The 27,138-nt window shown below is 40.4% G+C and overlaps 2 protein-coding genes across 3 annotated transcripts in view; both read left to right on the plus strand.

Moving 5' to 3' along the window:
* LOC103720151 overlaps positions 1–17,254 on the plus strand; it is a 29,947-nt gene extending 12,693 nt beyond the window's left edge. Inside the window, exons 6-9 of the mRNA XM_008809737.3 lie at positions 885–988; positions 16,296–16,395; positions 16,530–16,628; positions 16,714–17,254. Coding sequence (XP_008807959.2) covers positions 885–988; positions 16,296–16,395; positions 16,530–16,628; positions 16,714–16,776 — 366 coding nt within the window. The 3' untranslated portion in view covers positions 16,777–17,254. The remainder of the gene's footprint in view (positions 1–884; positions 989–16,295; positions 16,396–16,529; positions 16,629–16,713) is intronic.
* Positions 17,255–19,080: 1,826 nt separating this feature from the next.
* LOC103720152 (Werner Syndrome-like exonuclease) lies at positions 19,081–26,597 on the plus strand. 2 transcript variants are annotated; one of them, XM_008809740.3, is made up of 7 exons: positions 19,081–19,410; positions 21,794–21,973; positions 23,132–23,262; positions 23,383–23,544; positions 25,903–26,013; positions 26,112–26,240; positions 26,319–26,597. In XM_008809740.3, exons 1-6 carry the CDS (start codon positions 19,122–19,124, stop codon positions 26,181–26,183), a joined length of 945 nt encoding a protein of 314 aa, XP_008807962.1. In that variant the 5' UTR covers positions 19,081–19,121; the 3' UTR covers positions 26,184–26,240; positions 26,319–26,597. The 2 variants fall into 2 exon arrangements, with proteins under 2 accessions (XP_008807962.1, XP_008807960.1); XM_008809738.3 differs by having other exon boundaries at positions 26,323–26,597.
* The last annotated feature ends 541 nt before the right edge of the window (positions 26,598–27,138 follow it).

Here is a 27,138-nt window from a genome sequence, read left to right on the forward strand (position 1 = left end):
CCATACCGTACCGGTACCAAATCAGTATGCTGTACTATACCGTACTGATACTCGGAACGCCGAACCTTACCGTATCGTACTGCATACCAACACTGTAATAAGATGGTACCAGTATGTGGTCCGGTACCGAGATGCCGAACCTTGCATAGGAGGGTTGAGAAGGCTAGCAAGGAGACATGGATGATCAAGTGAGGGAAACCAATTGTAACGAGGATCTTGCATACAAATTTATGGTGAATTAGCATCCTTATCCAAGATTCGAATATTTATGGGATAAGCCTTTTTTACTTAGAATCTCTCACCATGCATGAGCCCTAAATATTATTAAATGACTAACATGATATTCTTGAAGCTTCAAAGTCGACTATGCATTATTCAGGCTTTTACCTGATGTGTCGTTCGCCTACTAACATGATGTAAGGAAGAGACTCTGTGAATAATTTGTGATTTTGTAGCTCTAAATGTGGAGAAAACTTTCTCAGGTGCTTAAGTGCTCAATTGCTGGATGAACCCCAGTAATTTGTCTTGGTAGTTATTCAAGGGCATGCACATATATCAATGTAACATGCAGGTATATCTGCTGCAAACATTTGGTAGAAACCTCTTCTGTATACGCAGTTCTCAAGTTTACTAAGTTTTCTCTGAAGTACTTATTCTTTTACTACAGAGACTTCTTTCTGTGTACATTTGTTTCTTGAGACTCACTTGGTCAGAACCCTTGAAGTACTTTGTTAGTTTATCAAACTTCCAAATGCTGATTGTTCTTGGACTTCTATAGGTTTTGCTAAATTTTTAAATAATACCATGGCTATATAATGAAACTCGAAAGGTTACTTTATGCTCTCTTCTTTTCCATGAAAATACATCCTTTCGGTGATCTGCAGAGGCTTAACTTCTTTGAAGAACTGGAAGCTGCATTTGGTAATGGTGTCGGGTCTGTGGACACAGCAATTTCTAGCATTCTCCAGGTTCAACGTGATTTTAATGAGTAAGTTTTTTTTTTGTGTGCGTGTTTACATTGGCGGTGCAGTTTTACTAAATCAAACATAGAATTATACACCTTTTTTGCCATTTTGGTCTTTCTCTTTGGGAGATGTTTGGTAATATTTTCTTGTTAACAATATTACAGAAATTTTCAACTAATTAGTTATAATTATGATTTTGCTGAATGGACAACCGGCCATTTTCATACTTTTGGATATAATTGTGTGCTAGGTCTGAATATATCATGACTAGTTGGCCTTGGAATTTTGATATTCTGCTGATCTCATTCATGTCATTGATGTAATTTCTATACTTACGTGATAAGACTCTTGCATAATCTGATGATAATTCAAAAAGCGAAAGGATTGGTATTGTGATTCTACAGGGAACCGGTATAAGATTACTTCAGTGAGAGCATTCTGCAAATGAGGGATCAAGAAATTTCTTTGTTTTAAATTAGACCTTAGTTTTGTAGAACCAAGAATAGCGTAAGAAGTGGTAGCAAAGCTCATCTATGTGAAGTATTTCTAGGAAAACACATCTCTTGATAGCGGCTTCATTTGACAAATCGTTGAATTATTGTCTGTCTCAGACAGAGACATCTTAATGTTAAAGACAATTAGTAAATTGATCTTCCTCATCTTTTGTGTGCCATCAATTGCAAAATTGGCCAAAAAGTATTCGTATGTGATTTGGCTAAATGATCAAACTATGACCGATGAAGTTTTCAAGAACTTGGTTATTTATTCAAAAAGAAAGGAACAATGTTTGCAATCTTGATATCAAGGATTGTATCGATCAGGTACTGATATGGTACAGTACCAAACTGAATCATACCGGCGCTCAATATGCAGAAGCAAACCAGTTCACTATTTTTTATTTTTATTTTTATTTTTATTTTTTTGGTTTTTGAATTATTTTAAGCTTTATGGATCTTTGAATTATGATTCTAAGGGTATTTTTGATGTTATTTTCTTGAGATATTGTATTATTGCTCAATGGATATAATTATAATAATTAAACATAGCTTCTTAATAATTAGAAAGAGAGAATGCCAAGCTGAGATTGTGGAGGGTAATAGCTACTAGAATACGATAAATTAGACTAAGAATATATATACATGTCGTATCTTGGCTGTGCAAAATAGAATTTGGAGTATGATGAGGATCCAAAGATGTGTCTATGGATCCTAAGCTGCATGTTACATTATACATTATTAGCTAAAATAATTGTGTTCCGAACTGCCTCGGGGGGCTTGTATGCTTGCAGGGCTTAAAGATGTGTGCTTGGCATGATTGAAATGTGACTTGCCAGTGAATTAACTCAGACCAGATGGCCGAGTCATACACACTAGGGTTGCTGAATTGACCCAAATCGAGTGGCTCGGCCTGTATTGAACTGTACCAATATGAGCTTGGGATGGTTCAGCAGCTTGATTATAATTCCTGATTTGGCTTTCTTTTGATGGTTCGCATCTTCGCTTCCCCCCTCAATTTGGCTCTCTTTTGATAGTTTGCATCTTCGCTATCCCCTTGCTGTTTGAGAGCCACTCACCGATAAGCTACCAAGCCACCTTTCGTCGCTTGCTCCTCCTTGTTCGACCTGGCCGTTATTGGTAAGCCTCCTCCCCGCTCTCTCACTCTGCTAGGGTTAGGGCGAGGGTTTAGCCCTCGACCCCGTACCTCGACAGCTCCATGGCCTCTCTCTCTCTCTCTCTCTGAGATTAGGTCCTTTGCTGTAGAGGTCAAGGATCGGTTGTCGTCCTTAATCCTGAACCCAGCCCTCTCCGGTCACCACAAGATAGGACGAAGCCCTCCTCCAAACCTAGCTCTCTTTAGCCTCGGTGAGTTCTCTCTTCCCTCCTCTCCCCCTCCCTCTCCCTTGTGGTTTCGGCACACTGCGATTTAGTACGATACGAATACTATACCAGACTAGTCATTGGCCGACGTGCCTGTAAGTGTTGATTCTGCCAACCTTGATATGCACCTTTGCCATTGCTTGAACAGTTGCTTGCATGATCACTTGTATCGCTAGATGACCTGGGCAACTGGTTATTTGAGGGCTCAGTGATCTTAGAATTTGGGTAAGCAAGCTCTTCATCAATCTTATCCAACGGATTTGCAACTATCTTTCCTTTCTTTTCTTATGGTTTTGAGAAACTGTTTTTTTTTCCCAGTTACCTGCTTGACTTGCTTTGTCGGGTGGCTAATGGAGGGCGCTCTCGGTCCCCAAGCCCCACACCATTGCCTTCTGTTGCCTCTTGGCTTCTTGCCGAGTTGCAATGCTGCCGTGGACCGATAGAAAGATAAACGCCAAGGGTTTGCTCGTAGGAATTGGAAGTGGAAGCAAATTCCTACGCCTATATTGGATAGAATTCACACTCGGATGGATGGAAATTGATTGCACAGTGGCTACGCATTTAAACTGAATGATAAATATAAAGTACAAGTGTAGTCAAATAAATCTAGTGAGGTATACAAGGTTCCCACACTAGCCTAATCTACTAAGAATTCGGAAGAAATCCCTAATAGCCGAATCTAGCAAAGGAAGACTTTCCTCTCGCTAGCCTAATCTAGTGAGAATTTGATGTGGTTCTTTTTAGCCCAAGCTCTATGGCCGAATCTTACAAGTGGACTCTCCACAGGCTTCTTCACAATCTGGATGCCCCGCACTTCTGCCTTTCAATGATATTTATAGACTGCAAGGTTGGATACAGTTGCTGGGTTGCAGTTGCCCGTGGCTGCGGTTGGCTGCAGTTGGTGGGTTGGCCGCGGTTGGCTCGTGGGATCCGGCTGACCGGGCCACGCATCCTGGAAAACTAGGCGTGCACCCAGATGAGGTTCTTTGCAATGCTCAGACTTTGGATCCCTCGGGGTGGGATTTGGGTGGATGCCCTGTTGGTATAGTAGGGGGCTGCTGCCACGGCGCGTCCGCGCACGGCTATGGCCATGGGCGCCCGCGCACGGCCAAGACCACGGCTTGGCTAAATCTATTTGCAATGCTCTTCAGACTTTGGAACCCTCGGGGTGGGCTTTGGGCGGATGCCCTGCTGGGTTAGTAGGAGGCTGCGCACGGCCAAGGCCACGAAGCGATTTGGCTCGGGATAGATTCATTTGCAATGCCCCTCAGTATTTTGGAACCTTCAGGGTGAGCTTTGGTCGGATGCCTTGCTAGGGTAGTAGGAAAGGAATTGCCTGTTGGGGTCGGACAAGAGCGCGCGCAGTTGGATGGGCGTGCCAAAGCTTGTAGGTTGTGCGCTTGGGCAAGAGCGCACGTAAGGGTGCGTGCGGTCGGTCGGGCGTGCAGAAGCTTGTGAGTTGCGCCCTTGGCCATTGCCTCGTTTGGTTGGCGCGCTCGGCTGGCAGGGCACGCAAACACTGGTGCGTAGCACGCTCGGCTGGCCGGGCGTGCAGACACTAGTTCGTAGCGCTTTCGGCCTCTACCTTGCTCGGTTGGCGCCCGTTGTGCTGATGGGGCAAATTCTGGCGCGCGGGCTAGTCTTGCACGCTGCCGCTGGTGTTGTGCATATGCGTTGGTCTTGGCCTACGCGTGTGCCTGTTTGCCTTTGCCCTTTTTGGCCGCCTAAGGCTTGGTTAGCCTCTAGGCTCATCAGTTGCCCGATCTGGTCCTCGAGTGTTGCTTGGACCTTGCCTGGCTGAGTGCCATGGCTGTGGGGTTTTGGAGGTTTTCATCAATCTCTCTCCCTTCAAGAACATCCTTGTCCTCAAGGATGAAAGTTGGGTATAACCGGGCTACCTCGTCGTAGTCCTTCCATGTAGCCTTCTCTTTCAGTAATCTGCCCTACTGAATAAGGATTTGCCATACTTTCTGGCGAATTCGTTCTCTTCGCCGCATTCGGTACTCGAGGGCTTTGATTGGTTGAAGAAGCAGTCGGCCCTCCTCGTCAAAGGATGGTAGTCCTTGCTCAATCAAAGTTGGGTTACCTACCTTTTATTTCAGTTTTGATATATGAAAGACTGGATGAAGTCGTGATGGGGCTGGCAATTTTAATCGGTAGGCAACTTCTCCAATGCGTTCCAAAATCTTGAATGGCCCGTAATATTGTTGAGATAGCTTGTGGCTGAACTTGTCTTTGAGTAACTTTTGCTTGAAAGGCTTTAGCTTCAGATAGACATACTGGCCTGGTTCGAAGATGATTTCTCTTTGACCCTTGTCATAGTATCTTTTCATTTTTTCCTATGCCTTCTGAAGCTCCCTTTTAACATTTGCAAGGACTTCGTCTGGTGCCATTAATTCTTTCTCAATTTCGATGCTTTTGGTCGTGCCTCTCATAAGAAGTTAAAATTGGGGGAGGCTTGCCATACACTAGCTCAAAAGAAATCATTTTAATAGAAGAGTGGTGGGAAGTATTGTACCAGAATTCAGCCCATGTAAAGTATTCTTCCCATCGTATCTATTGCTTATGGCAAAAACAACGTAGATACTGTTCTAGAGTTCGGTTGATGACCTCTGTCTGATCGTCGGTTTGCGGGTGGTATGAGGAACTGTATTTGAGCTTGCTTCCTTGCAGCGTGAACAACTCCTTCCAAAAGGCGCTCATGAAGACATTGTCCGGTCCGTGATGATGCTTCGCGGCATTCCATGTAGCCGTACTATCATCTTCACAAATACTTTGGCTACTGATTTTGCTGTGTAAGGATGTTTGAGTGCAAAGAAATGTGCATACTTACTCAGCCGATTTACTACCACTAAGATTACTTCGTAGCCCCTGCTTGCCGGCAGTCCATCTATGAAGTCTATGGTTAAATCTTCCCAAATAAGGCTTGGAATGGGAAGTGGGTGTAGCAGTCCCGAAGGTGCTCTTGGGTCATATTTGACCTTTTGGCATGTGTCACATGCGGCAACTAGAGTTTTGACCTATTGCTTCAGTCCCTCCCAAAAGAAAAAAATGCTTCACACGCAAATAGGTGCGAAGCCAGTCGGAATGACCCCCTTCCTTACTATTATGGAAGTGGTTTACGATGCTTTGTCTCAAATTAGGGACGTCAGGAACATAAATGTTACCTTTGTAGTAGATCAATTCGTCCCTTAGCTTGAAATTGACCACTCCACCCGTAGATGCTTCAATTTTCTCTTGAATCTCCTGGGCGTGAGTATCTAACTTAATGGCTTCGCGGATATGGTCCCAAATTCGCCAATCTACTCCACTGATGGCAGCACAGATTGGTTGTTCAACTTCTTTTGCGACTCATAAAACTTGGTTGCTTTCTTTTGGAGACAGTGCATCTGCAACCTTGTTCTCTTTGCCCGGTTGATAGACAATATCGTATTCGAACCCTAGCAGCTTGACAAGGAACTTCTGTTGCTCTGATGTTACAATTTTTGGTGTAGGAGATGCCGCAGTGCCTGCTGGTCTGTGATGATGGTAAAGCGCCTGCCCAAGAGATAAGGCCGCCATGCCTTTATTGCATGAACCATCGCCAGTAGTTCTCTCGCATAGGTGCTCCAAGCCCTCTTCCTTGGCCCTAAAGCTTTGGAGATGTAGGCCAGTGGTCTCTTCTCCTGCACAAGAACAACTCCAATACCTTTGCTGCTAGCGTCGGTATACACTTCAAATGTTTTGCTGAAGTCTGGTAGGGCTAGCACTGGGGTCTGCGTCATAGCCCTCTTAAGATTGTCGAAGGTCTCTTTTGCTGCATCAGACCATTTAAATTCGCCCTTCTTTAACATGTTGGTCAGCGGCTTTGCGATCAGCCCATAGTGCTGCACGAACCACTGGTAATATGCAGTCAGCCCAAGGAATTCCCTTAAGGCTGAGATGTCCTTCGGTAGAGGCCAGTCAATCATAGCCTCGATCTTCCTTTGATCAACTTGCACACCATCTCTGGAGACAATGTGCCCAAGATACTCCAATTCCTCCTGAACGAAGGCACACTTGGAAGGCTTGATATGAAAGTGGTGCTCTTCCAAGATTTTTTGGACTTGCTTTAGGTGCTGCAAGTGCTCGTCCATGGTTTTAGAATATATCAAAATGTCATTGAAGATAACTATTACGAACCTTCGTAAATATGGTCGGAACACATTATTCATAGCCGTTTGAAAAGTTGACGGTGCATTGCACAGATCGAACGGCATGACTAAGTATTCATAGTGCCCCGAGTGAGTATGGAAGGCTGTCTGGTGGACGTCTTCTTCTCGCATCCGTATTTGATGGTAACCGGCCCTCAGATCCAACCGTTTGAAGTACTTTGCTCCAAGCAATTCATCAAGCATTTCATCCACGGTCGGGATAGGGAATCAATCCTTGATAGTGGCCTCATTTAAGGCCCTGTAGTCGGTGCAGAAGCGCCATGTTCCATCTTTTTTCCTCACCAAAAGGATTGGTGAAGAAAAGGGACTTGAACTGTGGCGGATTAGCTCCTGTTTCAAAATGGTGTCTACTTGCCTTTTTATTTCATTCTTTTGACAATGTGCATACCGGTATGGTGGAATGTTGATGGGATTGGATTCATCCTTCAACCTGATAGGGTGGTCGAAGGTTTGCTGCAGTGGTAGGGATGTAGGCTCCTCTAGGACGCCCCGATGTGCCTCCAGTAAGCTTCGAACTGGCAAAGGCAGTGCCTCGAGCTCCATGTCTGGCTGCGGCCGAGAGTTGGGTTCCTCATGGCCGTGGTTGATTAGTAACACAACAAAACAGTTGGCTCTGTCTCTGTACCATCGCTCCAGCATATTAGCCATGCAAGGCCGCATCTCTTTGTTGCAAGTTGCTATCCACCGCTTCTTTTGTCCTCCAATCCTGAACTCCATGGTCATGGAGCCGTAGTCAGTGACTACTTTGCCCAAACTCTATAGCCATGTGTTGCCCAGAACTATATCTAGTCCAACAAGCTGAAGCACATGCAGGTCCGCTTTGATTCAGACCCATTGTACATTTAGCCTGACTTCTCGGATAACCTCCTCACAAGTAAGTTTTTCGCCGCTAGACACTTTGACATTAAATGGCTCTATGGCTTCTCCTTTCAAGCCTACTCTTTTGAGTATTTCAGAATTAATAAAATTATGAGAAGACCCATTGTCAACTAATAATGATACCTCGTACTTGCTGATCCATGCCATGAGCCTCATGGTTGAAGGCTATTGCACTCCTAACAATGCATGTAGGGATAACTCGACTTCATCTTCCTCTTTGGTCTCCTCGGTTTCTTCGGTGGGTTCTGGGCCACCGCCGATATTATCTGTTTTTTTGCGGCGTCTTTGGTTTCCTCCTCACTGCCTACGTCTAGCAGGTATGCCTGGCCAGACTTGTAGCGATGCTCACGGCTCCATTTGTCGCCGCATTTGAAACAGAGGCCGCGCTTGATGCGGTCTTGAAGCTCCTCTTGGGTGAGTTTCTTGACGGCTTGCGGCTTGTTGCTGGATGCAGCGACCTCTTTTCCTTTGAAATTTGCCTTGGGCGGTAGGAATTTGGTGACTTTACTGTTGGACCCATCCTTGGCCGTTAGTCGCTCCAGGCGGTAGCTTTGATCAAGGATCTCAGCCATGCACATTGCCTCCTGCAGCCTAGTCAGCTGTTTGAGCTTTCTCTCTTTAGCCAGCTATGGTTTGAGACCATCAATGAAGGTCCCAAGCAAGGCTTCCTCGGACCATCCGCTGACCAATGTTTGTAGCTGCCGGAACTCATCGATGTAGCCTCGGACTTTGCCTTCTTGTGTGAGTTTTGCAAGTTGGCCGTGATGGTTGATGACGGAAGAAGATCCCTATTGCATCATGAATTCATCTACAAAGGCTGACTAGCCCATTTTTCTGCCTTCCTTTTCATACTAGGCCTGGATCCATCTCCACCACCAGTTTGTCCTGCCTTCTAGGGAAAAACTTGCAAGGGTCACTCGATCAGTTCTTGGCACTTCATGCACATCAAAGTACTGATTTGCCTTGCCTAACCACTCATATAGGTATCCCACACTGAACTTTGGGAAATCTATCTTGGGTGTGTTAAGCCCTCGCTCCCTCGGCCGAGGACCCCCCTACCAAAGTCTTCATCCCGACCTCCTCTCATTCTCCTCTCCCTGTGCTCCCTTCGGACATGAGGCCTTTGAGCAGAAAAGGACTTCTTCTGCCATAATTTTCTCCTCATAGTAATCTTCTTGCCTCACACCCTCTCTATTCTCTTCAACCCATCTCTCAAACACTACCCCGGGTCCTTCTATTCTACTCCCCAGTCTCCTGTTTTCTCTGATGCCATAGCCCCAACTGCCTCCTTCACTCTCCCCCTCTTCTCTTGCCTGGTCCTGCCTTGAGGTATGCGACCTAGGCCTGTCCCTCTGATTTTTTTCTCTCCCCCTATCTTCCATTCTCTTCTCAAATCTTTCTAAGTTAGCATTCGTCTCCCTTCTCATCTCCACTCCTCTTCTCATCTCGGCCAAGGTATTGGATAGGATTTCCAATGCCCTACCAAGCTGCACCGAGTGGCCTTCCAAGGCCTCAATCCTTTGCTGGTGGTCATTTGAGTTTCCTACGGACTCCATCTTTATAAGGCAGAAATTCAAAGAAAAAGGAAGTTCAAGTATGGCGTTTCCTCTTGAGATAATTTATCTCAATGAAAGCACCAATAATGGAGGGTGCTCTCGGTCCCCAAGCCCCACACCATTGCCTTTCGTTGCCTCTTGGCTTCTTGCCGAGTTGTAATGCTGCCGTGGACCGATAGGAAGGTAAACGCCAAAGGTTTGCTTGTAGGAATTGGAAGTGGCAGCATATTCTTACGCCTATATTGGTTAGAATTCACACTTGGATGGATGGAAATGGATTGCATAGTGGCTTTTCATTTAAACTGAATGATGAATACAAAGTACAAGCGTAGTCAAATAAATCTAGTAGGGTATACAAGGTTCCCACACTAGCCCAATCTACTAAGAATTTCAAAGGAATCCCTAATAGCCCAATCTAGCAAAGGAAGACTTTCTTCTCGCTAGCCTAATCTAGTGAGAATTTGATGTGGGTCTCCTTAGCCCAAGCTCGAAGCCCTTATCTTACAAGTGGACTCTCCATAGGTTTCTTCACGATCTGGATGCTCCGCACTTCTGCCTTTCAAGGATATTTATAGAATGCAAGGTTGGATACAGTTGCTGGGATGCAGTTGCCCTTGGCTGCGGTTAGCTGCAGTTGGTGGGTTGGCTGCAGTTGGCTCGCGGGATCCATCTGATCGGACCGCGCACCCTGAAAAACTGGGTGTGCACCCAGGCAAGGTTCTTTGCAATGCTTCTCGATCTTTTGGAACCCTCGGGGTGGGCCGCCCTGCTGGTATAGTAGGGGGCCGTTGCTGCGGCGCGTCTTCCATGCCACGCGCGCTCGCGCACGGCCACGGCCATGGCCACGGGTGCCCGCACACGACCAAGGCCACGGCTCGGCCAAATCCATTTGCAATGCTCCTCAGACTTTGGAACCCTCAGGGTGGGCTTTGGGCGGATGCCCTGCTGGGTTAGGAGGCCGTTGTTGCGGCGCACGGCTAAGGCCACAGAGCAATCTGGCTCGGGCTAGATCCATTTGTAATGCCCTTCAGTACTTTGGAATCTTCGAGGTGAGCTTTGGCCGGAAGCTTTGTCGGGGTAGTAGGGAAAGAATTGCCTGTTGGGGTCCGACAAGATCGCGCGCAAGGGAGCGCACGGCTGGATGGGTGCGCCAAAGCTTGTGAATTGTGCGCTTGGGTAAGAGCGCATGCGGCTGGTCGAGCGCGCAGAAGCTTGTGAGTTGTGCGCTCGGTCGTTGTCTCGTTTGGTTGGTGCGCGCGGCTGGCCGGGTGTGCAAGCACAGGTGCGTAGCGCGTGCTGCCGTTGCCTCGTTTGGCTGGCATGCTCGACTGGCCGGGCGTGCAAATACTGGTGCGTAGCGTGCTCGACCTCTGCCTTGCTCGGTTGGCGACCGTTGTGTTGATGGGGCGAATTCTGGCGTGCAGACTGGTCCTGTGTGCTGCCACTGGTGTTGTTGTCGCGCACAGGCGCTGGTCTTGGCCTGCGCATGTGCATGTTTGCCTTTGTCCTTTTTGGCCGCCTAAGGCTTGGTCAGCCTCTAGGCTCATTAGTTGCCTAATCTGGTCCCCGAGTGTTGCTTGGACCTCGCTTGGCTGAGTGTCATGGCTGTGTGGTTTTGGTGGGTTTCCATCAGTGGCTCAATTGGACTGGGTGCCAGCTTGACTTTTCCTCAACATCTCATTGTCCTATATTTGGGTGATGTTTCAAACATAGAGCCTTGCGATCTTGATCGGCTCCTCCTCTAAATTCTGTGGTTGCTTCTGCTATTGGGCATTGATTGCTTGGGAGCATGGCGTGCTATTGGGCATCGATTGCTTGGGAGCATGGCATGTGTTGCTTTGTCCACTTTTCTGTATTTATCCTAGCCTCTTTTGCTATGACACTAACTAGTTGAATATGCAATCCTGACTCATCAAGCTTGGTTATTGCTACCGGTGCCCAAGCCGACCAATCATTGGATCCTTGTCATCATATACAAAGTCATTATAAAGTGGGTAATCATATGTTAGCTCCTCATGGATACACTTCAATTTAAGCTGTTGATTGTAGTGCACATATATCAAGTCATTTAGTCTTTTTTGTATTAAGCTTTTTTTTTGTTGTGTATTAAGAAAAATGTTGACCGGCTGTGCTCACAGCCACTAGAGGACACCGTCTATGAGAGGATATGAGTTGTCAAAATAAAACCACCATTCAACTGCAAATGCAAAAATATCTGAATTTATATTATCTTTGCTTGCCATGGTTGCGTTCACACCGAAGCCATGGGAGCCCTCGCGAGAAGTTTAACTATGAAGCACACGCCACTTACGCTATTATTATAGCTGCTTGAATTGAAAAATATTGTTCCGAATTCCTAGTAGGTAGCAATGTTCGCATCATTCTCCATCTTGCAGATGATAGTGCGCAGGATGGTCAATAGTTCCTCATCCATGTCTATTCTTGGGATATTATATGGGAATTTTGGGTTGAGGTAGTAGACTACCAAGATATGTAATTGATTTGATTAGCAAACAAAGTATTGCATAATTATATTTTATATGAATAAACAAGCATTGAAGATTGCACTTGGATTACCTGTTAGATGCAACTCCCTGCCCATCTAGTAATCCCACCTCTCCTTAATGATGTTGATATACTTGTTAGTATGCTTCAGATCTGCCTACCTCATCTTAGCCTTGTTAATCATCATCGCATGATAAAAGAAGCTCATCTAGCATACTTCTCGCTCCATAGCTTTGAGCACTGAATACAGGGGTGCGAATGTTACTGGCTTGTCACTAACCCCTCCACATGACCCTGTTCTGTGCCACTACGAGCATATTTGCCTTCTTGCCACTCTATATTCACGAACATCTAGCACTAGTATTGCTTCCTCTATAAGGCTATTAAGTACGATGTAGTGCATGGTGAAGAGGATGATTACTGGTCTCAATATCTCACACCCAATGTGCTTTATCAAAGCCAACACACGTGTGATTATTTGTGAATTTAGCAATGGCTTGGTTTGTATCCACTACTTGCTTCACCTTGTGCATCTTGTCAATGTCCGTCAGCACCACATTTATGCAATGGATAGCACGTTAGACCTAGAAAATGCGGCCTTCAAATCAGTGGAATAATCCTTGAAGTCTTGTATGATGGTTCATTATTAGTAACCACCTGCACGACATGTCCCTCTATCTGATCAATTATTTGCTCCATCAAGCTTAGGATGTGCCGGCTGTCATGCACCTTGTTAGGAGCATCAGCTGACTTATAAAAGAATGTCTTCTTGTCATAATATGTTAAAGATTTAATGATGTTTCATCTGTTGGGCCTATCCAACCATCATATTTCAACATCACACCTTAAGTGTCCCACTCGCTCATATAGGAGGCTATCTCTAAAGATCTTGTTATTATTAAGCATCTCATTGTGGATATCTTTTGGCCTAAACTCATCCATACCATGGCTAGCTTTCTGGATGGAGTTGATAATAGGGGGATAGTAGGTGTTGTTTGTGGTATTTATAGGGATGTGGCTATAGGGGAAGCAAGAAACAATAGCTCTCCACATATTCTTTTTCTTATCCTTGATAAGCATAGAATCAACCTTTAGTGCTTGGTGTCTTTGGTGGGGAAGATATGTGGATCTAAGTCATGAATGGTGGCCCTTCCTGGTGTGTCTTTGGGCTTCTTTCCCTTCTTGCTAGCAAAGGCCCTAAAGATAGATGCTATCCAGCTGCCACTCTTACCAACAAACTCTTTCATTGATTGGCTCCTCCTATAGCCTAGATTTGCCCTAGTGGACTTGAAATCAAAACTCCCTTGTTGTGTGAGGACTCAAATTATGCCATGTGCCTGGCAACCTTCTGCCCTTGCCATTGATTATTCAAGCTATGCCGATGACAATTTGAATGTAGGCTTCCTCCATGTCATCTATATCCAATGTCTCATAATCCTATGGATCCTTGGAGTGATTTGATGGTGGTAAACTATTGACGATCAATCTTTGCTTGTTTGTCCTCAACTTTTTTCTTGGTTCCCTAAAGTCATGAAAGTGCTTTTTTTTATCAATTGTCGAATCTCCTGTGAGCATTTCCTATATGCAGTCATATCAAGTAACCACTAGCTAGATGCTATTTTAATTTGTCACCTCATCTGTCTTCCACTATGTATTGCATTACTTGCACCTCCAATGGAGACTGGCTTGGAATTATTAAACCATGCTCAACTTATATCAGCATTCTTATCCTTCTTTCTTCATTCTATTTATGTAAGTTTGACGAACACACATCATAAACCTCCTCATTCACCATCATAAATTATGTAAGTGGATCTACACTTTTTAAAAAATAAATAAAATTTGATATATTGTAGACAAATTAGTGACTTTTATAGTTTAATTACTTAAAACATATGATAATTTATAAAATTATGTAAAAACTATGCATGTCTTAGAAAGTATGTCCCAATTATCAATACGCCCGAACATGCTTGAAGCGCTGAGTTGTCCCATTTCCATATTTTCATGATTTTTAGTTGAATTAATGACTATTCATGTTATGGTTATTTAAAAAAATAGATAATTTACATTTATAAATGCAAAAAATGGCTGAATTGCTTCAAAAAATTCTTCTTCATTATCTATATAGAATATTATTTTTTCATATTTTATGATTTTTAAATATTTTTAATTAATTTTTAAATAAAAATTAATATTTTATCATAAATTCTAAATATTATGTTAACTTGAATAGTGCAATTGCCCATTTATTTATGAAATTTATTTGAGTTTGGATATGTTCGGGTAGCCATAACTATGCTCAAATTTATATAAATTACTGTTAAAATAAGACAGTAACTAGCATGCATACCTCAAATATGCTACCATTTTTTTAAATTTTTGAATGTAATTATTTTTAAACCAAAATTTAGTTTTAATCTAAAAATTTCATGATCAAGGAAAAGTTATTCTTTCTTCTTCCATGCATAGATCACCCTTAGATGTACAACATATCATGAAATCATAGCAAAGTACAAAATTTTGGCATGTTTTTTCCTAACTTCATCAATTTAAAGAGTAGTTTAGTCATAAAAAAAAGAGAGGGAAGAATGATGAGGAGGGAGGGGAAAATACCTGATTTAGCTTGGTTGTAGACTCAAAACCAACAAAATTTCTCTTCTCCTGTAATTCTTCCTCACAAAACCCTCCCTTCCCATCATAATTTTTGAAGAAGAGAGAGGAAAATGACATCCCATGGGCTTCTCCTCTCTTTTTGTTAATGAGATGGCCCTAACCAACTTGAACGGGGTTGGATTGGTTCCACTCGGTTTAGAGTGATTCAGGCCGGTTTGCACCGAGTCCTAAACTAATAAGCCAAACCGGCCTAGTTTTGCATTGGTTTGGTTCGGTATACTTTAAACTAGGTGCTTTAGATTGGCAGACTCTGAAAGGAGTGTTCAAGAACTCTTTATGACTTGGTGCTTAGTAGAAAAACTACCTAATCTTGGCTGATTTCTTTAGCTTGCCGGTAATTCTTGGATTTGTTGCATATAGATTGGTTTCTTTATGTTGCCACTCATGTAAGTCCTAGAGATGGCAGCATATGTTCTATATGGAGGATCTGTCTTTGAATATGATTGTCGGCATTTCAATACTTTTTGCAGATGTTGGCCTATGCATGATGAATTAGATGGTTCTCCTCTGTACCTGCATCTTATTTAATTAGAAAAATATAAATATTAAGTGACAATGAAACTGGAGGAATTAATATGATTATATTGGGGAAATTAATGCTTGGTAGATGGATGAGAGATTAGATCATTCCAGGTTAGTTTTAGTTTCTTTTCTGGTAGCATGGCACAAAGGCAAATGTCATGCAAGAAAGTCGACTTCAACCTTAGGTGCCATGAATATGCTCTTGAGTGGGCTTTGCTTTTAAATGCTTCCAGATTTCCTCAGCTCATACACTCGCTGCTTCTGCCATGATCTTTTATGAAGCCTTAATTGAATAGTCTTTCATAATGTTCTCGTGTAAGCTTATGTAGGTGAGGAGGTAGCAAGGAGAAAGAGTGATGAAGGGGAGAAATGTGAGGGATCAAGAGAAACCACCAATCCCACAAAATTTTTGTGATAATACATTATACGTAAATGGTATTCTTTATCCCCAAAATTTTGTGATAATGGATTCAACATGGTTATCTTGATCAGCTAATTCTCCCTTTCTTGAACTCTTCCTTAGCATCTTCCCGCCCTAACACACTCTATCACCTGAGCAGACTTAAACGACTTCAATCTCAGTTTGCCTTGCACATCTTTATGATCAAAATCATTAATAAAACTTTTGTCATGGCATGTCATGTACATTACCATTTTAATGCAAACACCTCTAAATACACTCCGTTTCTATCATTTTAAGGGCTATATTGTTCCCTAGTCCTGCATTTAACTAGCTCCTGCATGGTGCAGTCTTAATTGGATATTTCAATTTTTGAAAGAAAAGGATGTACAACACAGATCCAAGTGCAAGTATCACTTGTTGTGGTTAAAAACTAAGGCTGGCACAACAAAACTAAGAATAATATCTTTATAACGTGATTAGAAAATCACGAGGCATGTAGCAATTTTGTCAGTCATAATAAGAAATCCTTCTGGGTCATAATTATGGCAGTTAACTTTGTTGATTTTATGTCACTAATGACAGGTGAGAGAGATCTTTTTGGACTTTATATCATATAGATATAAAAAGTTTGCATATTCTTGCTATCTCTAATAACTTTTAGTGTCTCAAATATGATGTAGTTACAAGGCATTATCTAAAGGTTCATAGATTGTTTTCAGAAATGACTATGAGATGCTATTGGCTTTGGACAACAATAATCATCAACATTCTGGTGCTTCAGATAACCAGATTAACAACTTGCCACAAACAGTAATTCAGGTGCAAATTTTCTTTACCTTTTTTAATAATTAAGAAAAGAGCTTTAAAGTTATTAAAAATTTAGATGCCATGATTAATCCTTTAATGTTTGCTGCCATGTTCTTTGCTTTTCTTTTCTTTTTTTTTTAAAGCAGACTGATAACGTCGAAGAACCATGTGCTGTCTGCCTTGAGAAGCCCTCTGTTGGGGATACCATCCGTCATTTACCATGCTTTCATAAATTCCACAAAGAAGTATGGACTTTCTTCATATCGTTATAGAAATCTTCTTTTTCAAAAGAAATGTTGTTTTATAAATGATAAATCTTTCAAAATGCAGTGCATTGACCCATGGCTAAGAAGAAAGACATCATGCCCAGTATGCAAGTCTGGTATTACCTAATTTTATATGGTCGATTGGAAGCTTCAGGCAATCAACTTCTCTGGTTGGTCAGCTCTATTGTTTGTTCATCAGGGGGTCTTCAGGTAATCCTCCATTCTTTTATGGAGTATTAACCACCAGATGTTATCAGAACAATGTTGGGCCCTGCCAGTAGTCTTTTATGCTGATGCATGAGCTGGTGAAAGTCATCCTCGTGCTTTTTGACATGCTTGTTGAGGGTTCTCAAAGCATCCACCAATAGAGACTTTTATCTTAAGCATGTATTCCCTTTTTATTTATTAAATTGCAGTTGCTGTTTTTTCGGTAACAAAATTGCAGTTGACTTCAGCACCTCTCTATGGTTATATTTTCTGATGCCACCAGTGACACTGTTGATTTGATTGTTAAATAACGAGGGCTGATGAGGAAGTTTCCAAATGAAAACAAATGGTGTGGCCATGTCACCATTTGGTTAATTCTGTTAATTTTTTTTGTTTCATTTTTTGGCTGTTGCTTCATTCTCGCTCTGGTTTATCCATTGATGGAAGTAGTCTCCAATGAGTACCAATAGCAGTTTAAACAATTCATATGAGGTAGTATTCCTTGCAACTGTTCTCCCCTCAAATTTTGAGAGAGAAGTTATTATACAAAGATCAAGAGAAATTTTTCTCCCTTCAAATTTTGGCAAGAAATAGTTATATATATATATATATATATATATATATATATATATATATATATATATATATATATATATATATATATATATATATATATTAACATTGTGGAGTTATCTTGCTGGTGGAAGGTTGTCCTGATGCTGTTGCCGGACAGATTTAAAAAATGGCGAAGTACCTTTACATGCAATCCAGTGATTATCTATGAAGTCCTCAGAAATTGCGCTTTAGAATGAGGGACAAAGAACAAATTGGATCGAATCGACTCCAAGGTCACCGTCTCATTTTGACACAATAAATCAACTTTTGGGATCTAATTAATTTTTTTTAAAATTTTAGGATCTAAATATTTCTTGCTAAAACTGGAGAGGGTTAAAATTTATTTTTCTCCAAACTAGAGTTTCTAATAATCGGTTTACTATAAACCATTCTGGACATGCAACATGGTAAAAAAAACCACGCGAAACCAACATGGTAAGAACTACATACAATCATGTTCTTCCCATACAAATCTAATTTTGGGTTTGAATCCAAAAGGATTTTATGGGTTGTATCATCTATGGCTCTGAATTATGTATGTCATTAGTTCCCGTACCCTGATTTGTTGATTTAGGGTACTGAAACCCAATCAATATGACGGTTTAGCTTGATATACATCCTTGTAAATATATTCTCTTATGTGTATATATAATTATTTCTACACAACAACTAGAGTGCAACACATACAATGCATATATTTTTATTAATTTTTGATAGAAACAAAATTCATTCAAATAAACAAAAATATGTTTGAGAAAATATTTGAATCCTCAATCTTGTGGTTAACAGCCCAACTTAGCTATACACAATTTCATTGAATGGGGCTACACGTCTGAATAAATGTAAAGAAAGATGAGATGGGGAAACATAGAAGGTTGGACATGCCTCACGCATGAATAGATTAGGAGAGTTGGCAACTTGGCATTATTTAAAATGGATGAACTATAAGTCCATAACTTGAATATCCAAGTATATTGATATTCCAATGCTTATTTTTCCATATGAGATGGTGGTTGTGAAATATTTCGATGCACATAATGATAAAATCTGATTATGGATCTCTTTAAAACATGTCCGAGATGTGTTTATATGAAAATTATTTTTCTAGCTAAATGAACATGTACGTGGAAAAAATTATTTTTTGATAATAGAGGGTTTCGAAGGGCTTTGAAAAGAGGACCTTGTATCTTTTATACTCGCCCCCAAACTTATTTATCTATGATGGGAATGACAACTACCATATGTCCAGATCACTTAACCAAATCTCTCTTGATAATGAAAAATTTATTTATATGTGGAAAATTATAATAAGAAATAATAGATTAAAATAAAAAATAAAAAATAGTGAATTATTTGAACATAGATTTTACATAAAATTCACTTAATTATTAATTTTGCATGAATCTCTAGACGTATGATTTTGCAAGGTGATGAATCCGGTAAAATTGATAACTAGAATTGAATTTTTAGTACAAAATTCACTTTCCTAATAGGTCTTTGAAAATGATTTTTTTTTTGTTTTTGATACAAGTGAACAATTTCTTCAAAATATTTCTTGATTAATTAAACTGATAAACTTTATTGCGCCCTTTCATAAATTTGAAAAACGGAAAACAAATTTCCCCTTCCTTTCGCCCAGAGGAACAGAGGATGCCATCCGAGGAAGAATCCTCTTCTAATCCCTTGTTCTATTGGGACGCCGACGCCGAGGAGGAGCTCCGAGCCATCGAGACTGCCTACGCCTCCTCTTCCGCCAAGCGGCGGCTCTGCGAGCTCGAGGCCCGCGACCCCGACGCCGCCGATCAGCGATCCAAGGGCCGCCGTTTGCCCGATTGGGGGAAGACCAACGCCGCCCTGTCGAGAGGCCGCGCCGCCGATAGGATGCCCCCTTCTTTTCCTATAAATGGGCTTTGGAGTCTCGCTCGCCGTCCTTGCCGAGGTAGAAGGAGACCAAACCCTTGCTGTTTCTTTTCTCTTTTGAGCATTTGAATGCGATTACGATCTGAGAATCTATAGTAAATCATTGACTAAGAATTTGGATAAAAGTTGGATTTTTGGAGTTGGGAGAATCATAATGCCGCTGCCAGTATTAAATCATGGGCTGAATCTCGTTGTTGGGCATCCTTTACCATTCCATGATTTGCACGTTTGTAGCAGACTGTCGGTTGTATTCAAGTAATATCTTAAGGTATGTTAAAAAAAGAAGAAAAATTGGGGCACAACAAGTGGGTTTAATCTGACCTAGAATGCGGCACTTGGTGGTGTTTGAAATGGGGTTGCTAAGGCTTTTAAAGCTTATTGTGCACCATTTGTTTATATATTTTTTGAGACAGGAGGGGATAATCCCCATAATTCTACCCTTATTCCCACCCCATCCCTTGAGGGTGACTCCAACCAGAATCCTAGCCGCAAACTAGAGTTCGGTGGTAATGATTAATTTTAGTATGCATATCTTTTAGATGTATCTTTAATTCTAGGGTGTGTGAAGTTATGACATAAACATGCAATACAAATTATAAAAAAATTCAGAACACATCAAAAATTATGACTCAGACACTTAAATCAGTATCCTTATCATATATATTCCAAAATCATAGTATTAAGACAATGAAGTATAAGGAAAGGCCAAAAAAAATGAATCCAAAGTAAACCATACCAAGGGCATATTGGCCGTGTCAAAGCATATCAGTTGACACCACTCGTCGATACACCTGACAGCACTTGCCTTGCCTACCCTTTGCTGATATGGGTTCAATACTTGATATTTCAACCTTGCTTGAAATCAACTTAAAGCAGTTTAGATGTGAATATAGTAGGCCTTCCTTAGTGCACCTTGCAAACTTTTCATGTATTCTTCACTAATGTCATGTACTTGTCCATTCTGCAGTGTGCCAAATGTTGATATTGTATGCTAAATGTACATACTGTGTTTGTCGCTGATTGGCACAAACATGAAGGACAATAGTTTATTCCTTGTTCCAAAGCTTATTCATGAAGACCACAAATTGTTGTGAAATTACACCCATTCTAGCTGCAATTCTGTTATAAGAGTAATCGATCTATATAAGCTTTCTGAACACTTGGCATGTTGGTGTGCTTTGGGATGGCCAGCTTGTGATTGTTGGAGCCCATGCTGTGTCTTATAATGAGCAATATGAAATTTAAAGTATCCTTGTTCTTCCTCAACCAACAAATGGTATTGTTGGTATACAGAATAGGTGTGATACCTCACTATCATGGTCCGTAAATCTGTTGAAGAATAGTCCCTACAACCTACAATTTAACATAGCCTGCGTACCATGAGTCTGCTGGCCATCCATCCAAAAACCAAGGATCCAGCCAGAAACTAGTTATTAGCTATACCATGTAAGATCGGCCTTTAACATGTTACTGCACCTAAGCTGAATAATGTAGATGCTTTCATGCTCTTTGTTTCTTATTGTATCCATTGCACATTTGTTCTTTTGTTGCCACACTCTACAATTTTGGTATCAAAAATCTCATTTGGGTTGTAGCCTGAGAACTCTGCCTTCAGATGAGTCTCATTTCCAACAAATTACCACGTTCCCCTCCACCATTGGAAGTACAACCAGAATATCAATTTTATGTGAGGATGAACAAGTACTGTAGTAGCTAAAAAACACTGGATTGATATGTTTGGTGCCCATTGATAACAGATCTTGCTGATTCCAGCCCACTGCAACTGAGAAAAGAGTCTTGTTTTCCATCCTCCTAACTTATGGATACTTTCAATTGGAGAACAGCACACAACTGATTAGAGTCTAAAAGAAAAGTGGCTGAGGCCATGGTATTGATATGAAGCCATCCTGAACTTCAAGGGACTATTTTGAAAAATGACAAGGATCTGATCCTAAAACTTTGCTATTGGATCTTCTCTATTCTATTTTTTTTTTTTGAACAAAATCTATTTGACTTTATATATGTTATGGGTTTGGTGCTGATCAACTTAAAGTTCATAGGATATATCAATTTTATCCAATTTTCTGTTGAAATTTAATAATAATTTTCTTCAAACAGCTTCTTGGCGCTAGGATAATGCTATATCTTAAAGGATATATTAGACACCTTTATCTGTTTACTATTTTTATTAAAATGATTCCCTGCTATGTGGATATTAATGCATTGTTGCTGGAACAGCTGCTCTTGCAATCTTAATGGTCTAATAAGATTTGGAATAGAAAAACCCGCTTGACATCATTTTTTTAATCTAAATAGTTTAAATAATCCTTTGTTTGCTTAGTGACTGATATTTTTTAACCAATAGTTGATCATTTGATTGTTCAATGTCTTTCTGGTTGCAGAAAACTTCAAAATGAAATATCCAGCCATGGTTTTTCAGGGACAGATTATATATAGTAGGACAGCTCCTGAAGTAGAGCTAGCTGCTAAGGAGATTTTGGATAAAATTAATTCCATGAAGGATAATTCTGATCAAGTCTCTCTTGGATTTGATATCGAGTGGAGACCTCTGTTCAAAAGAGGTTGGTTCCTTAGCTAAAAATATAAATGGTGGCTTCAGCTGTTCAGTCTATTTTCTTCCTTTTAGGTTGCATTTTAAATGATTTTATGAGTATAAACCTTTATGTGCTGCCTGCTCAATTTTATGCATACTAAATACTTGTAGAAGGTATGCTGCAGTGTCATATTTATTCAGACAAAATCATATATGAGTAGAGACTTGAGCTAGTAACTTTAGGATAGGACTGAAGCCTCAACTCTAGTGGTGCAAAATTTTGCACGGCCTTTCAGATTAAAGATCTGCAGATGACCATGAACTGTGGTATTCAAAATATGTAAAAGCAAAATGGAAATCATATGTTTTGGAGGACTCTTAATTCTTCTTCAAGTGAACAAGAAAGTGTGTCAATAGATTATGCTGTAACATCTTGAAGGCCATATAATTAAGAAACTGAACAGTCAAATTTTAACCTAGAATCTTAAAACACATATAAGCAAAATTCAACAAATTTGGTTGCTTCTAAACTATAAGTTAACGCTGTATCATGTCTATTTAGAACCACTTGATGCCAATTTCAACAGCACCAATATGCTTAAAAAAGACCCATCCAAAACAATTATTTAATGTTTGAGCAGAAAACGCAGCCATCATTTTCCTAGTTCAGCCCTAGACTAGATTTTTTGGAAATACAATAATGGTTAACCACCACTGTTAGCCGATATGATGGGAAATGATGGACAAATAACTGGTTCGTTTGATTATATCATCATTGACAGCATAAAATTTATAATTTTCTGTACTTACATGGATATTTTATTTTTGCAAATATTAATTTTAAGTGGGCCAAAAATGAGAAATAAAGACTGTCGTTCCCCCTTATATAATGGTCATTGAAGGGGAGCAGCCATGAAACAATGCCCTTTTTTGAATTCCTACTATATGTCGATGTACATGACAGAAGCCTCTGAAATCATTAACAATTGCCACTAAACCATGCTTGCTGCACACATAATAATTCTTCAGAACATTTGACTTTTGATTCCTATCCATTTTAGAGGTTTTAGAACATGCTTGATGATCTGTGTTTTCAATTTTGATGATCCTTATTGTATTTGTGCACGCGCATAGAAATACATTGAAGTAAATCAAAACTTGTTTGCTACTGGTCTGGAATCTGCAGGAGAAGCGCAAAGGAAAGCTGCAGTGATGCAGATATGCATGGACAACTCTCGTTGTGATGTAATACACATCATTCATTCTGGAATTCCTCCTATTTTGAAGTCCCTTTTGGAGGGTAATTCATCTGTCAAGGTAGGCAGTCTATTTTGAACTGTTAGCTATTCCCTTTTCTTGTTAAGTTGGTAAGTTCTTTTGCTTGAGGATGTCCCTATATGTTCTCTTTCATTGACAATGTTTTGTCATTACATGAAGGTTGGAATAGGTGTAGCCAACGATGCCTCGAAGATTTCAAAGGATTATAATATCTGTGTAGAACCTGTGGAGGATTTGTCAAGCCTTGCAAATCTCAAGATTGGTGGAGATCCTAGGAAATGGGGTCTCAGTTCTTTAACCGAAACGATTACATGCAAGCAGGTTCTACCAACAACTGAGCTATTAAGTTTAGTAGCTTAAGTCCTCAAGCATGCAAGCACATGTGCTGTGACAAATTCGTACGTGTTTAATTGTGATTTAATCTTACATGCCCTAATAATTTTGAGCTAGAGAACATAGAGATGGCAGATGTGCAAACAGTTATAGTAAGCTAAATTCAAATATCAAATAATTGTTATAAGAGATTGAGGAATAACAGAAAGGAGCTATAAATGTATTATAGTGTCTGTTAGGCAGCACGATCACTAATGAACAAGTAACTTTTAAGTATTTTGTAGATCTTTTTCTTAACAAATCATCTCCAATGCTTGCCTATAGGCTGAACTTTTTGCCATTGGTTGTCGTTCATGACTGGTGTTTGTCGAAATTGGCTGAAATTTAAAACTTGATTTTTCATTGTGGAATAGGAAAAATGGGAAAAAATATAACAACATAGATTAGAAAACTATGCCACCATATACAATAGATTGTGTTATATTCACCCTCACTTGCTAAATGGGGGTTTAAATGAAGGAAAAGAGATAGAAATTTCATTTTGTGCACATATTATCAAATAAACAACAAAACACAATATCTAAAATTTATATACGTAGTAATTTTATTTAAAGTGAGGAAACAAATACATAATAATTTTGATATTTTATTTCATATTTGGGTGGGGCCAAAGATCTACAATATTACACGTCAGTTGGAATTTCAACCCATGGCAAAAAGAGCTGAACTTAAATTGTTTTTAAATAGAAGGTTCTTGAGTATGCTTGCAGCTACGGCAGTCTTGTTCCTTGGAATAAAATAATAAGTCTGTTCTGCATTCTAGGTACCTCAGGGATAATGATGCTATATTTGACCTTATAGACATAAGCCATCTGGCTAAATTTTTGCTGTGGACCATGTGATGATGCCTAATAATCAAGGATAGAGATGCTTAGAGAGGCTCATTTTGAAGAACATACATATGCTTGATGCACAAACGAATCATGTTGGGTCAAGGCCAAGGTTTTTGATCTCGGATATCATATTTATCTTGGTGGTTGGACAATACAGAAGAGAATCGAGATGTCGATTTATCTTTACAGTGATTGAAGTTTGGGAAAATTTAAAAAATAGCTGAAATAATCCAGAGATTTCAGTGAATATCTTACAGAGAGATATTGGAACATAGGCCAACTAAGTAAAAGGAAAAACTGTTTCAGGTTCGATTGAAAAAGGAAAAAAATAGAAGTGGTTTCCTTTCATTATTGGTTTCTTTTGATGTTTGCCACTCTCTTTAGGAAAAGACCCTCTTTTCTTGGTCTAAGATGATACGGATGAAATAGACGCCTGTAATGTCTATGGGTTGGAGGCATTGTGGAAATTAGCACTGGCAGTTTGCAGCATGAGAAAACCTTTTGCGTTTTGGATGTGGCATGGTGGTGCTGCAGGAGATTCCGATGCCTAGACTGGGAGATCCCTCAAACTATGAGGCGCCACTTCAAGACTTTGCCCCTTCATGAGGCAGCAGAGGCCTTATATGCCATGAGCATCTGAGATTCATAGTCCTTAACCAATCCTGGCCTTTTTGGGTGAAGTGGAATTGCATTACTGATACTAAATGAGGTAGTATCTTGGCATGTTATTTTACACTTTGGCATATCAGTCTATGCCAGCCAAGTAATACTAGTTGATATATCATAGATATTGTATCAGTGAGTGTCAAATAGAGCGCGGCAAATGCTTAAAGTAGCAAAATTGATTTTATTTCTATCATGGGTAAGCAATTATCATAAAGGCTAGCTGTCAAACTAGAAGTAATTAGAGCACCAAATGCAAATTGATCTCAAGTTTTTCTTCCCAGAGTTACTGATGGTTGCCCTTCAGAACTATTTAAAGGACAATCTTGTTAGTAAGCTCTTAGCTCCCTATTTCAATATAGGCAAGATGTTCTACTTAATAATAAACTGTTGCAGTGAAGGAGTTCAAAAGTGTGGAGCTTGTTGAATAAAAATTATCAGTACTATGCTCCTTTGGCAATATAAAATTTCTTTATAATAAATGTCTCTTTTGATCTACTGGTTTTATAGATCGCACTAGCACAACAACAATCTTCAGCTTTTCGAATTTTTCAGAAACGTTGTTTCCCAATATAAGTGCTTCTGACATCTCACATAATTCTAATTTTGCACTTGGTAAAAGAATTATCATGCATACCCTACATCCATTGCACACACGTGTGCACCGCACACAGGCACATATGCAAATTGTATAGTTATTGTGTCAGGGAATTTGCTAGTCTCTTTTGATACTCTTAATCTGCATTTGTATTGTACTCTTCATATCTGCTATTTCTTGCTGCTACTGCAGTTGAAGAAGCCTCACAAAATAAGACTGGGAAATTGGGAAACTGATGTGTTGTCAAGAGAGCAACTCCAGTATGCTGCCACTGATGCATTTGCATCTTGGCATTTGTATCAGGTGAAAACAAACAGTAACAGTCTCTCCCTCTATCTCTTTCTTGTTTTCCCACATGTTGTATAGCTTTCTAAGCTAAGTATAGTTACTTGCTTTACCAGGTTCTGAAGGGCTTCCCAGATGCAAAAGCTGAAGCTGAAGACATGACACAAACAAGCCATGCTGTTTCATGACTAAAGCATCCCTCTATATTTATCACAATTCTTTTTTCATGATGATATCTGGTTCAGGTTAGCAATACATTTTATATTCTTTTATATATAAATTCTGTATTGTTTGATAAATAATTAGTTCAACATCTTGGCAAGGTAGTCGTCACATGAAGAAGCATGAAGAATGGCTGGCAACTAGATTGCGTTGGATGGAAACAGAATCCATGTATACAGTGTTGTCTAAGTTTGGGAAGGGCAGCTTGTCTTGCAGGTGAACATGTCTGTTGCTTTCTGTACTTTATTTTATTGTTCATCTAGATCTATTCCGAGTTTTGTTTGACATTGTCATGTTCCCTTTTGCTGGGGAATGGATGAAGCTGAATGAATCATAAACTTTTCCAAATTTTGCTACTTAAAATATGAGGTTGTGCTTGATATGCGTTTGTGAGAGCTTAACATGGTCATAGTACAGCAACGATTGAAAGAATTTCAATACAGAAGGTACTGTACTGCTGCTTCTATGTCAGCCATGGAGACCTAATAGCTGCCGACAATTAGTCTTCACACTGGATAGCAGCAGACAATTTTGTCTTCGTACCATAACAATTTTTTGGCCTGAACGTTACTCGAGAAACACTTTGATGCGAAAAGTTTAAAAATTTTCAATTGGCCCCTCAAAACTATTTTTATTTCAATATGATCGTATTGTCCATCCTCTTTGGAAAGCATCGTGCATTAGTTTTGATACACGCGATAATTTAATAGCTCTATTATTTCTGAAATGCCCTTCCTCTCTAGCATAACCATTGCGTTAGCGTTCGGGTTCTCTTCTTTTTGGCAAAGCCTATGGGTTCGAGAAACCTTGCCTAAATGGGATATGAGGCCTCCAAGATACGGAGTAGGGGGACAAACATCTCTCAGATGTCGCCGACTGCGAAGTACTTGTTGACGCCGTCAACCTCCACATAGGGTGAGG

Source organism: Phoenix dactylifera, chromosome 2, assembly GCF_009389715.1.
Source record: "Phoenix dactylifera cultivar Barhee BC4 chromosome 2, palm_55x_up_171113_PBpolish2nd_filt_p, whole genome shotgun sequence".
Lineage (NCBI taxonomy): Eukaryota > Viridiplantae > Streptophyta > Magnoliopsida > Arecales > Arecaceae > Phoenix > Phoenix dactylifera.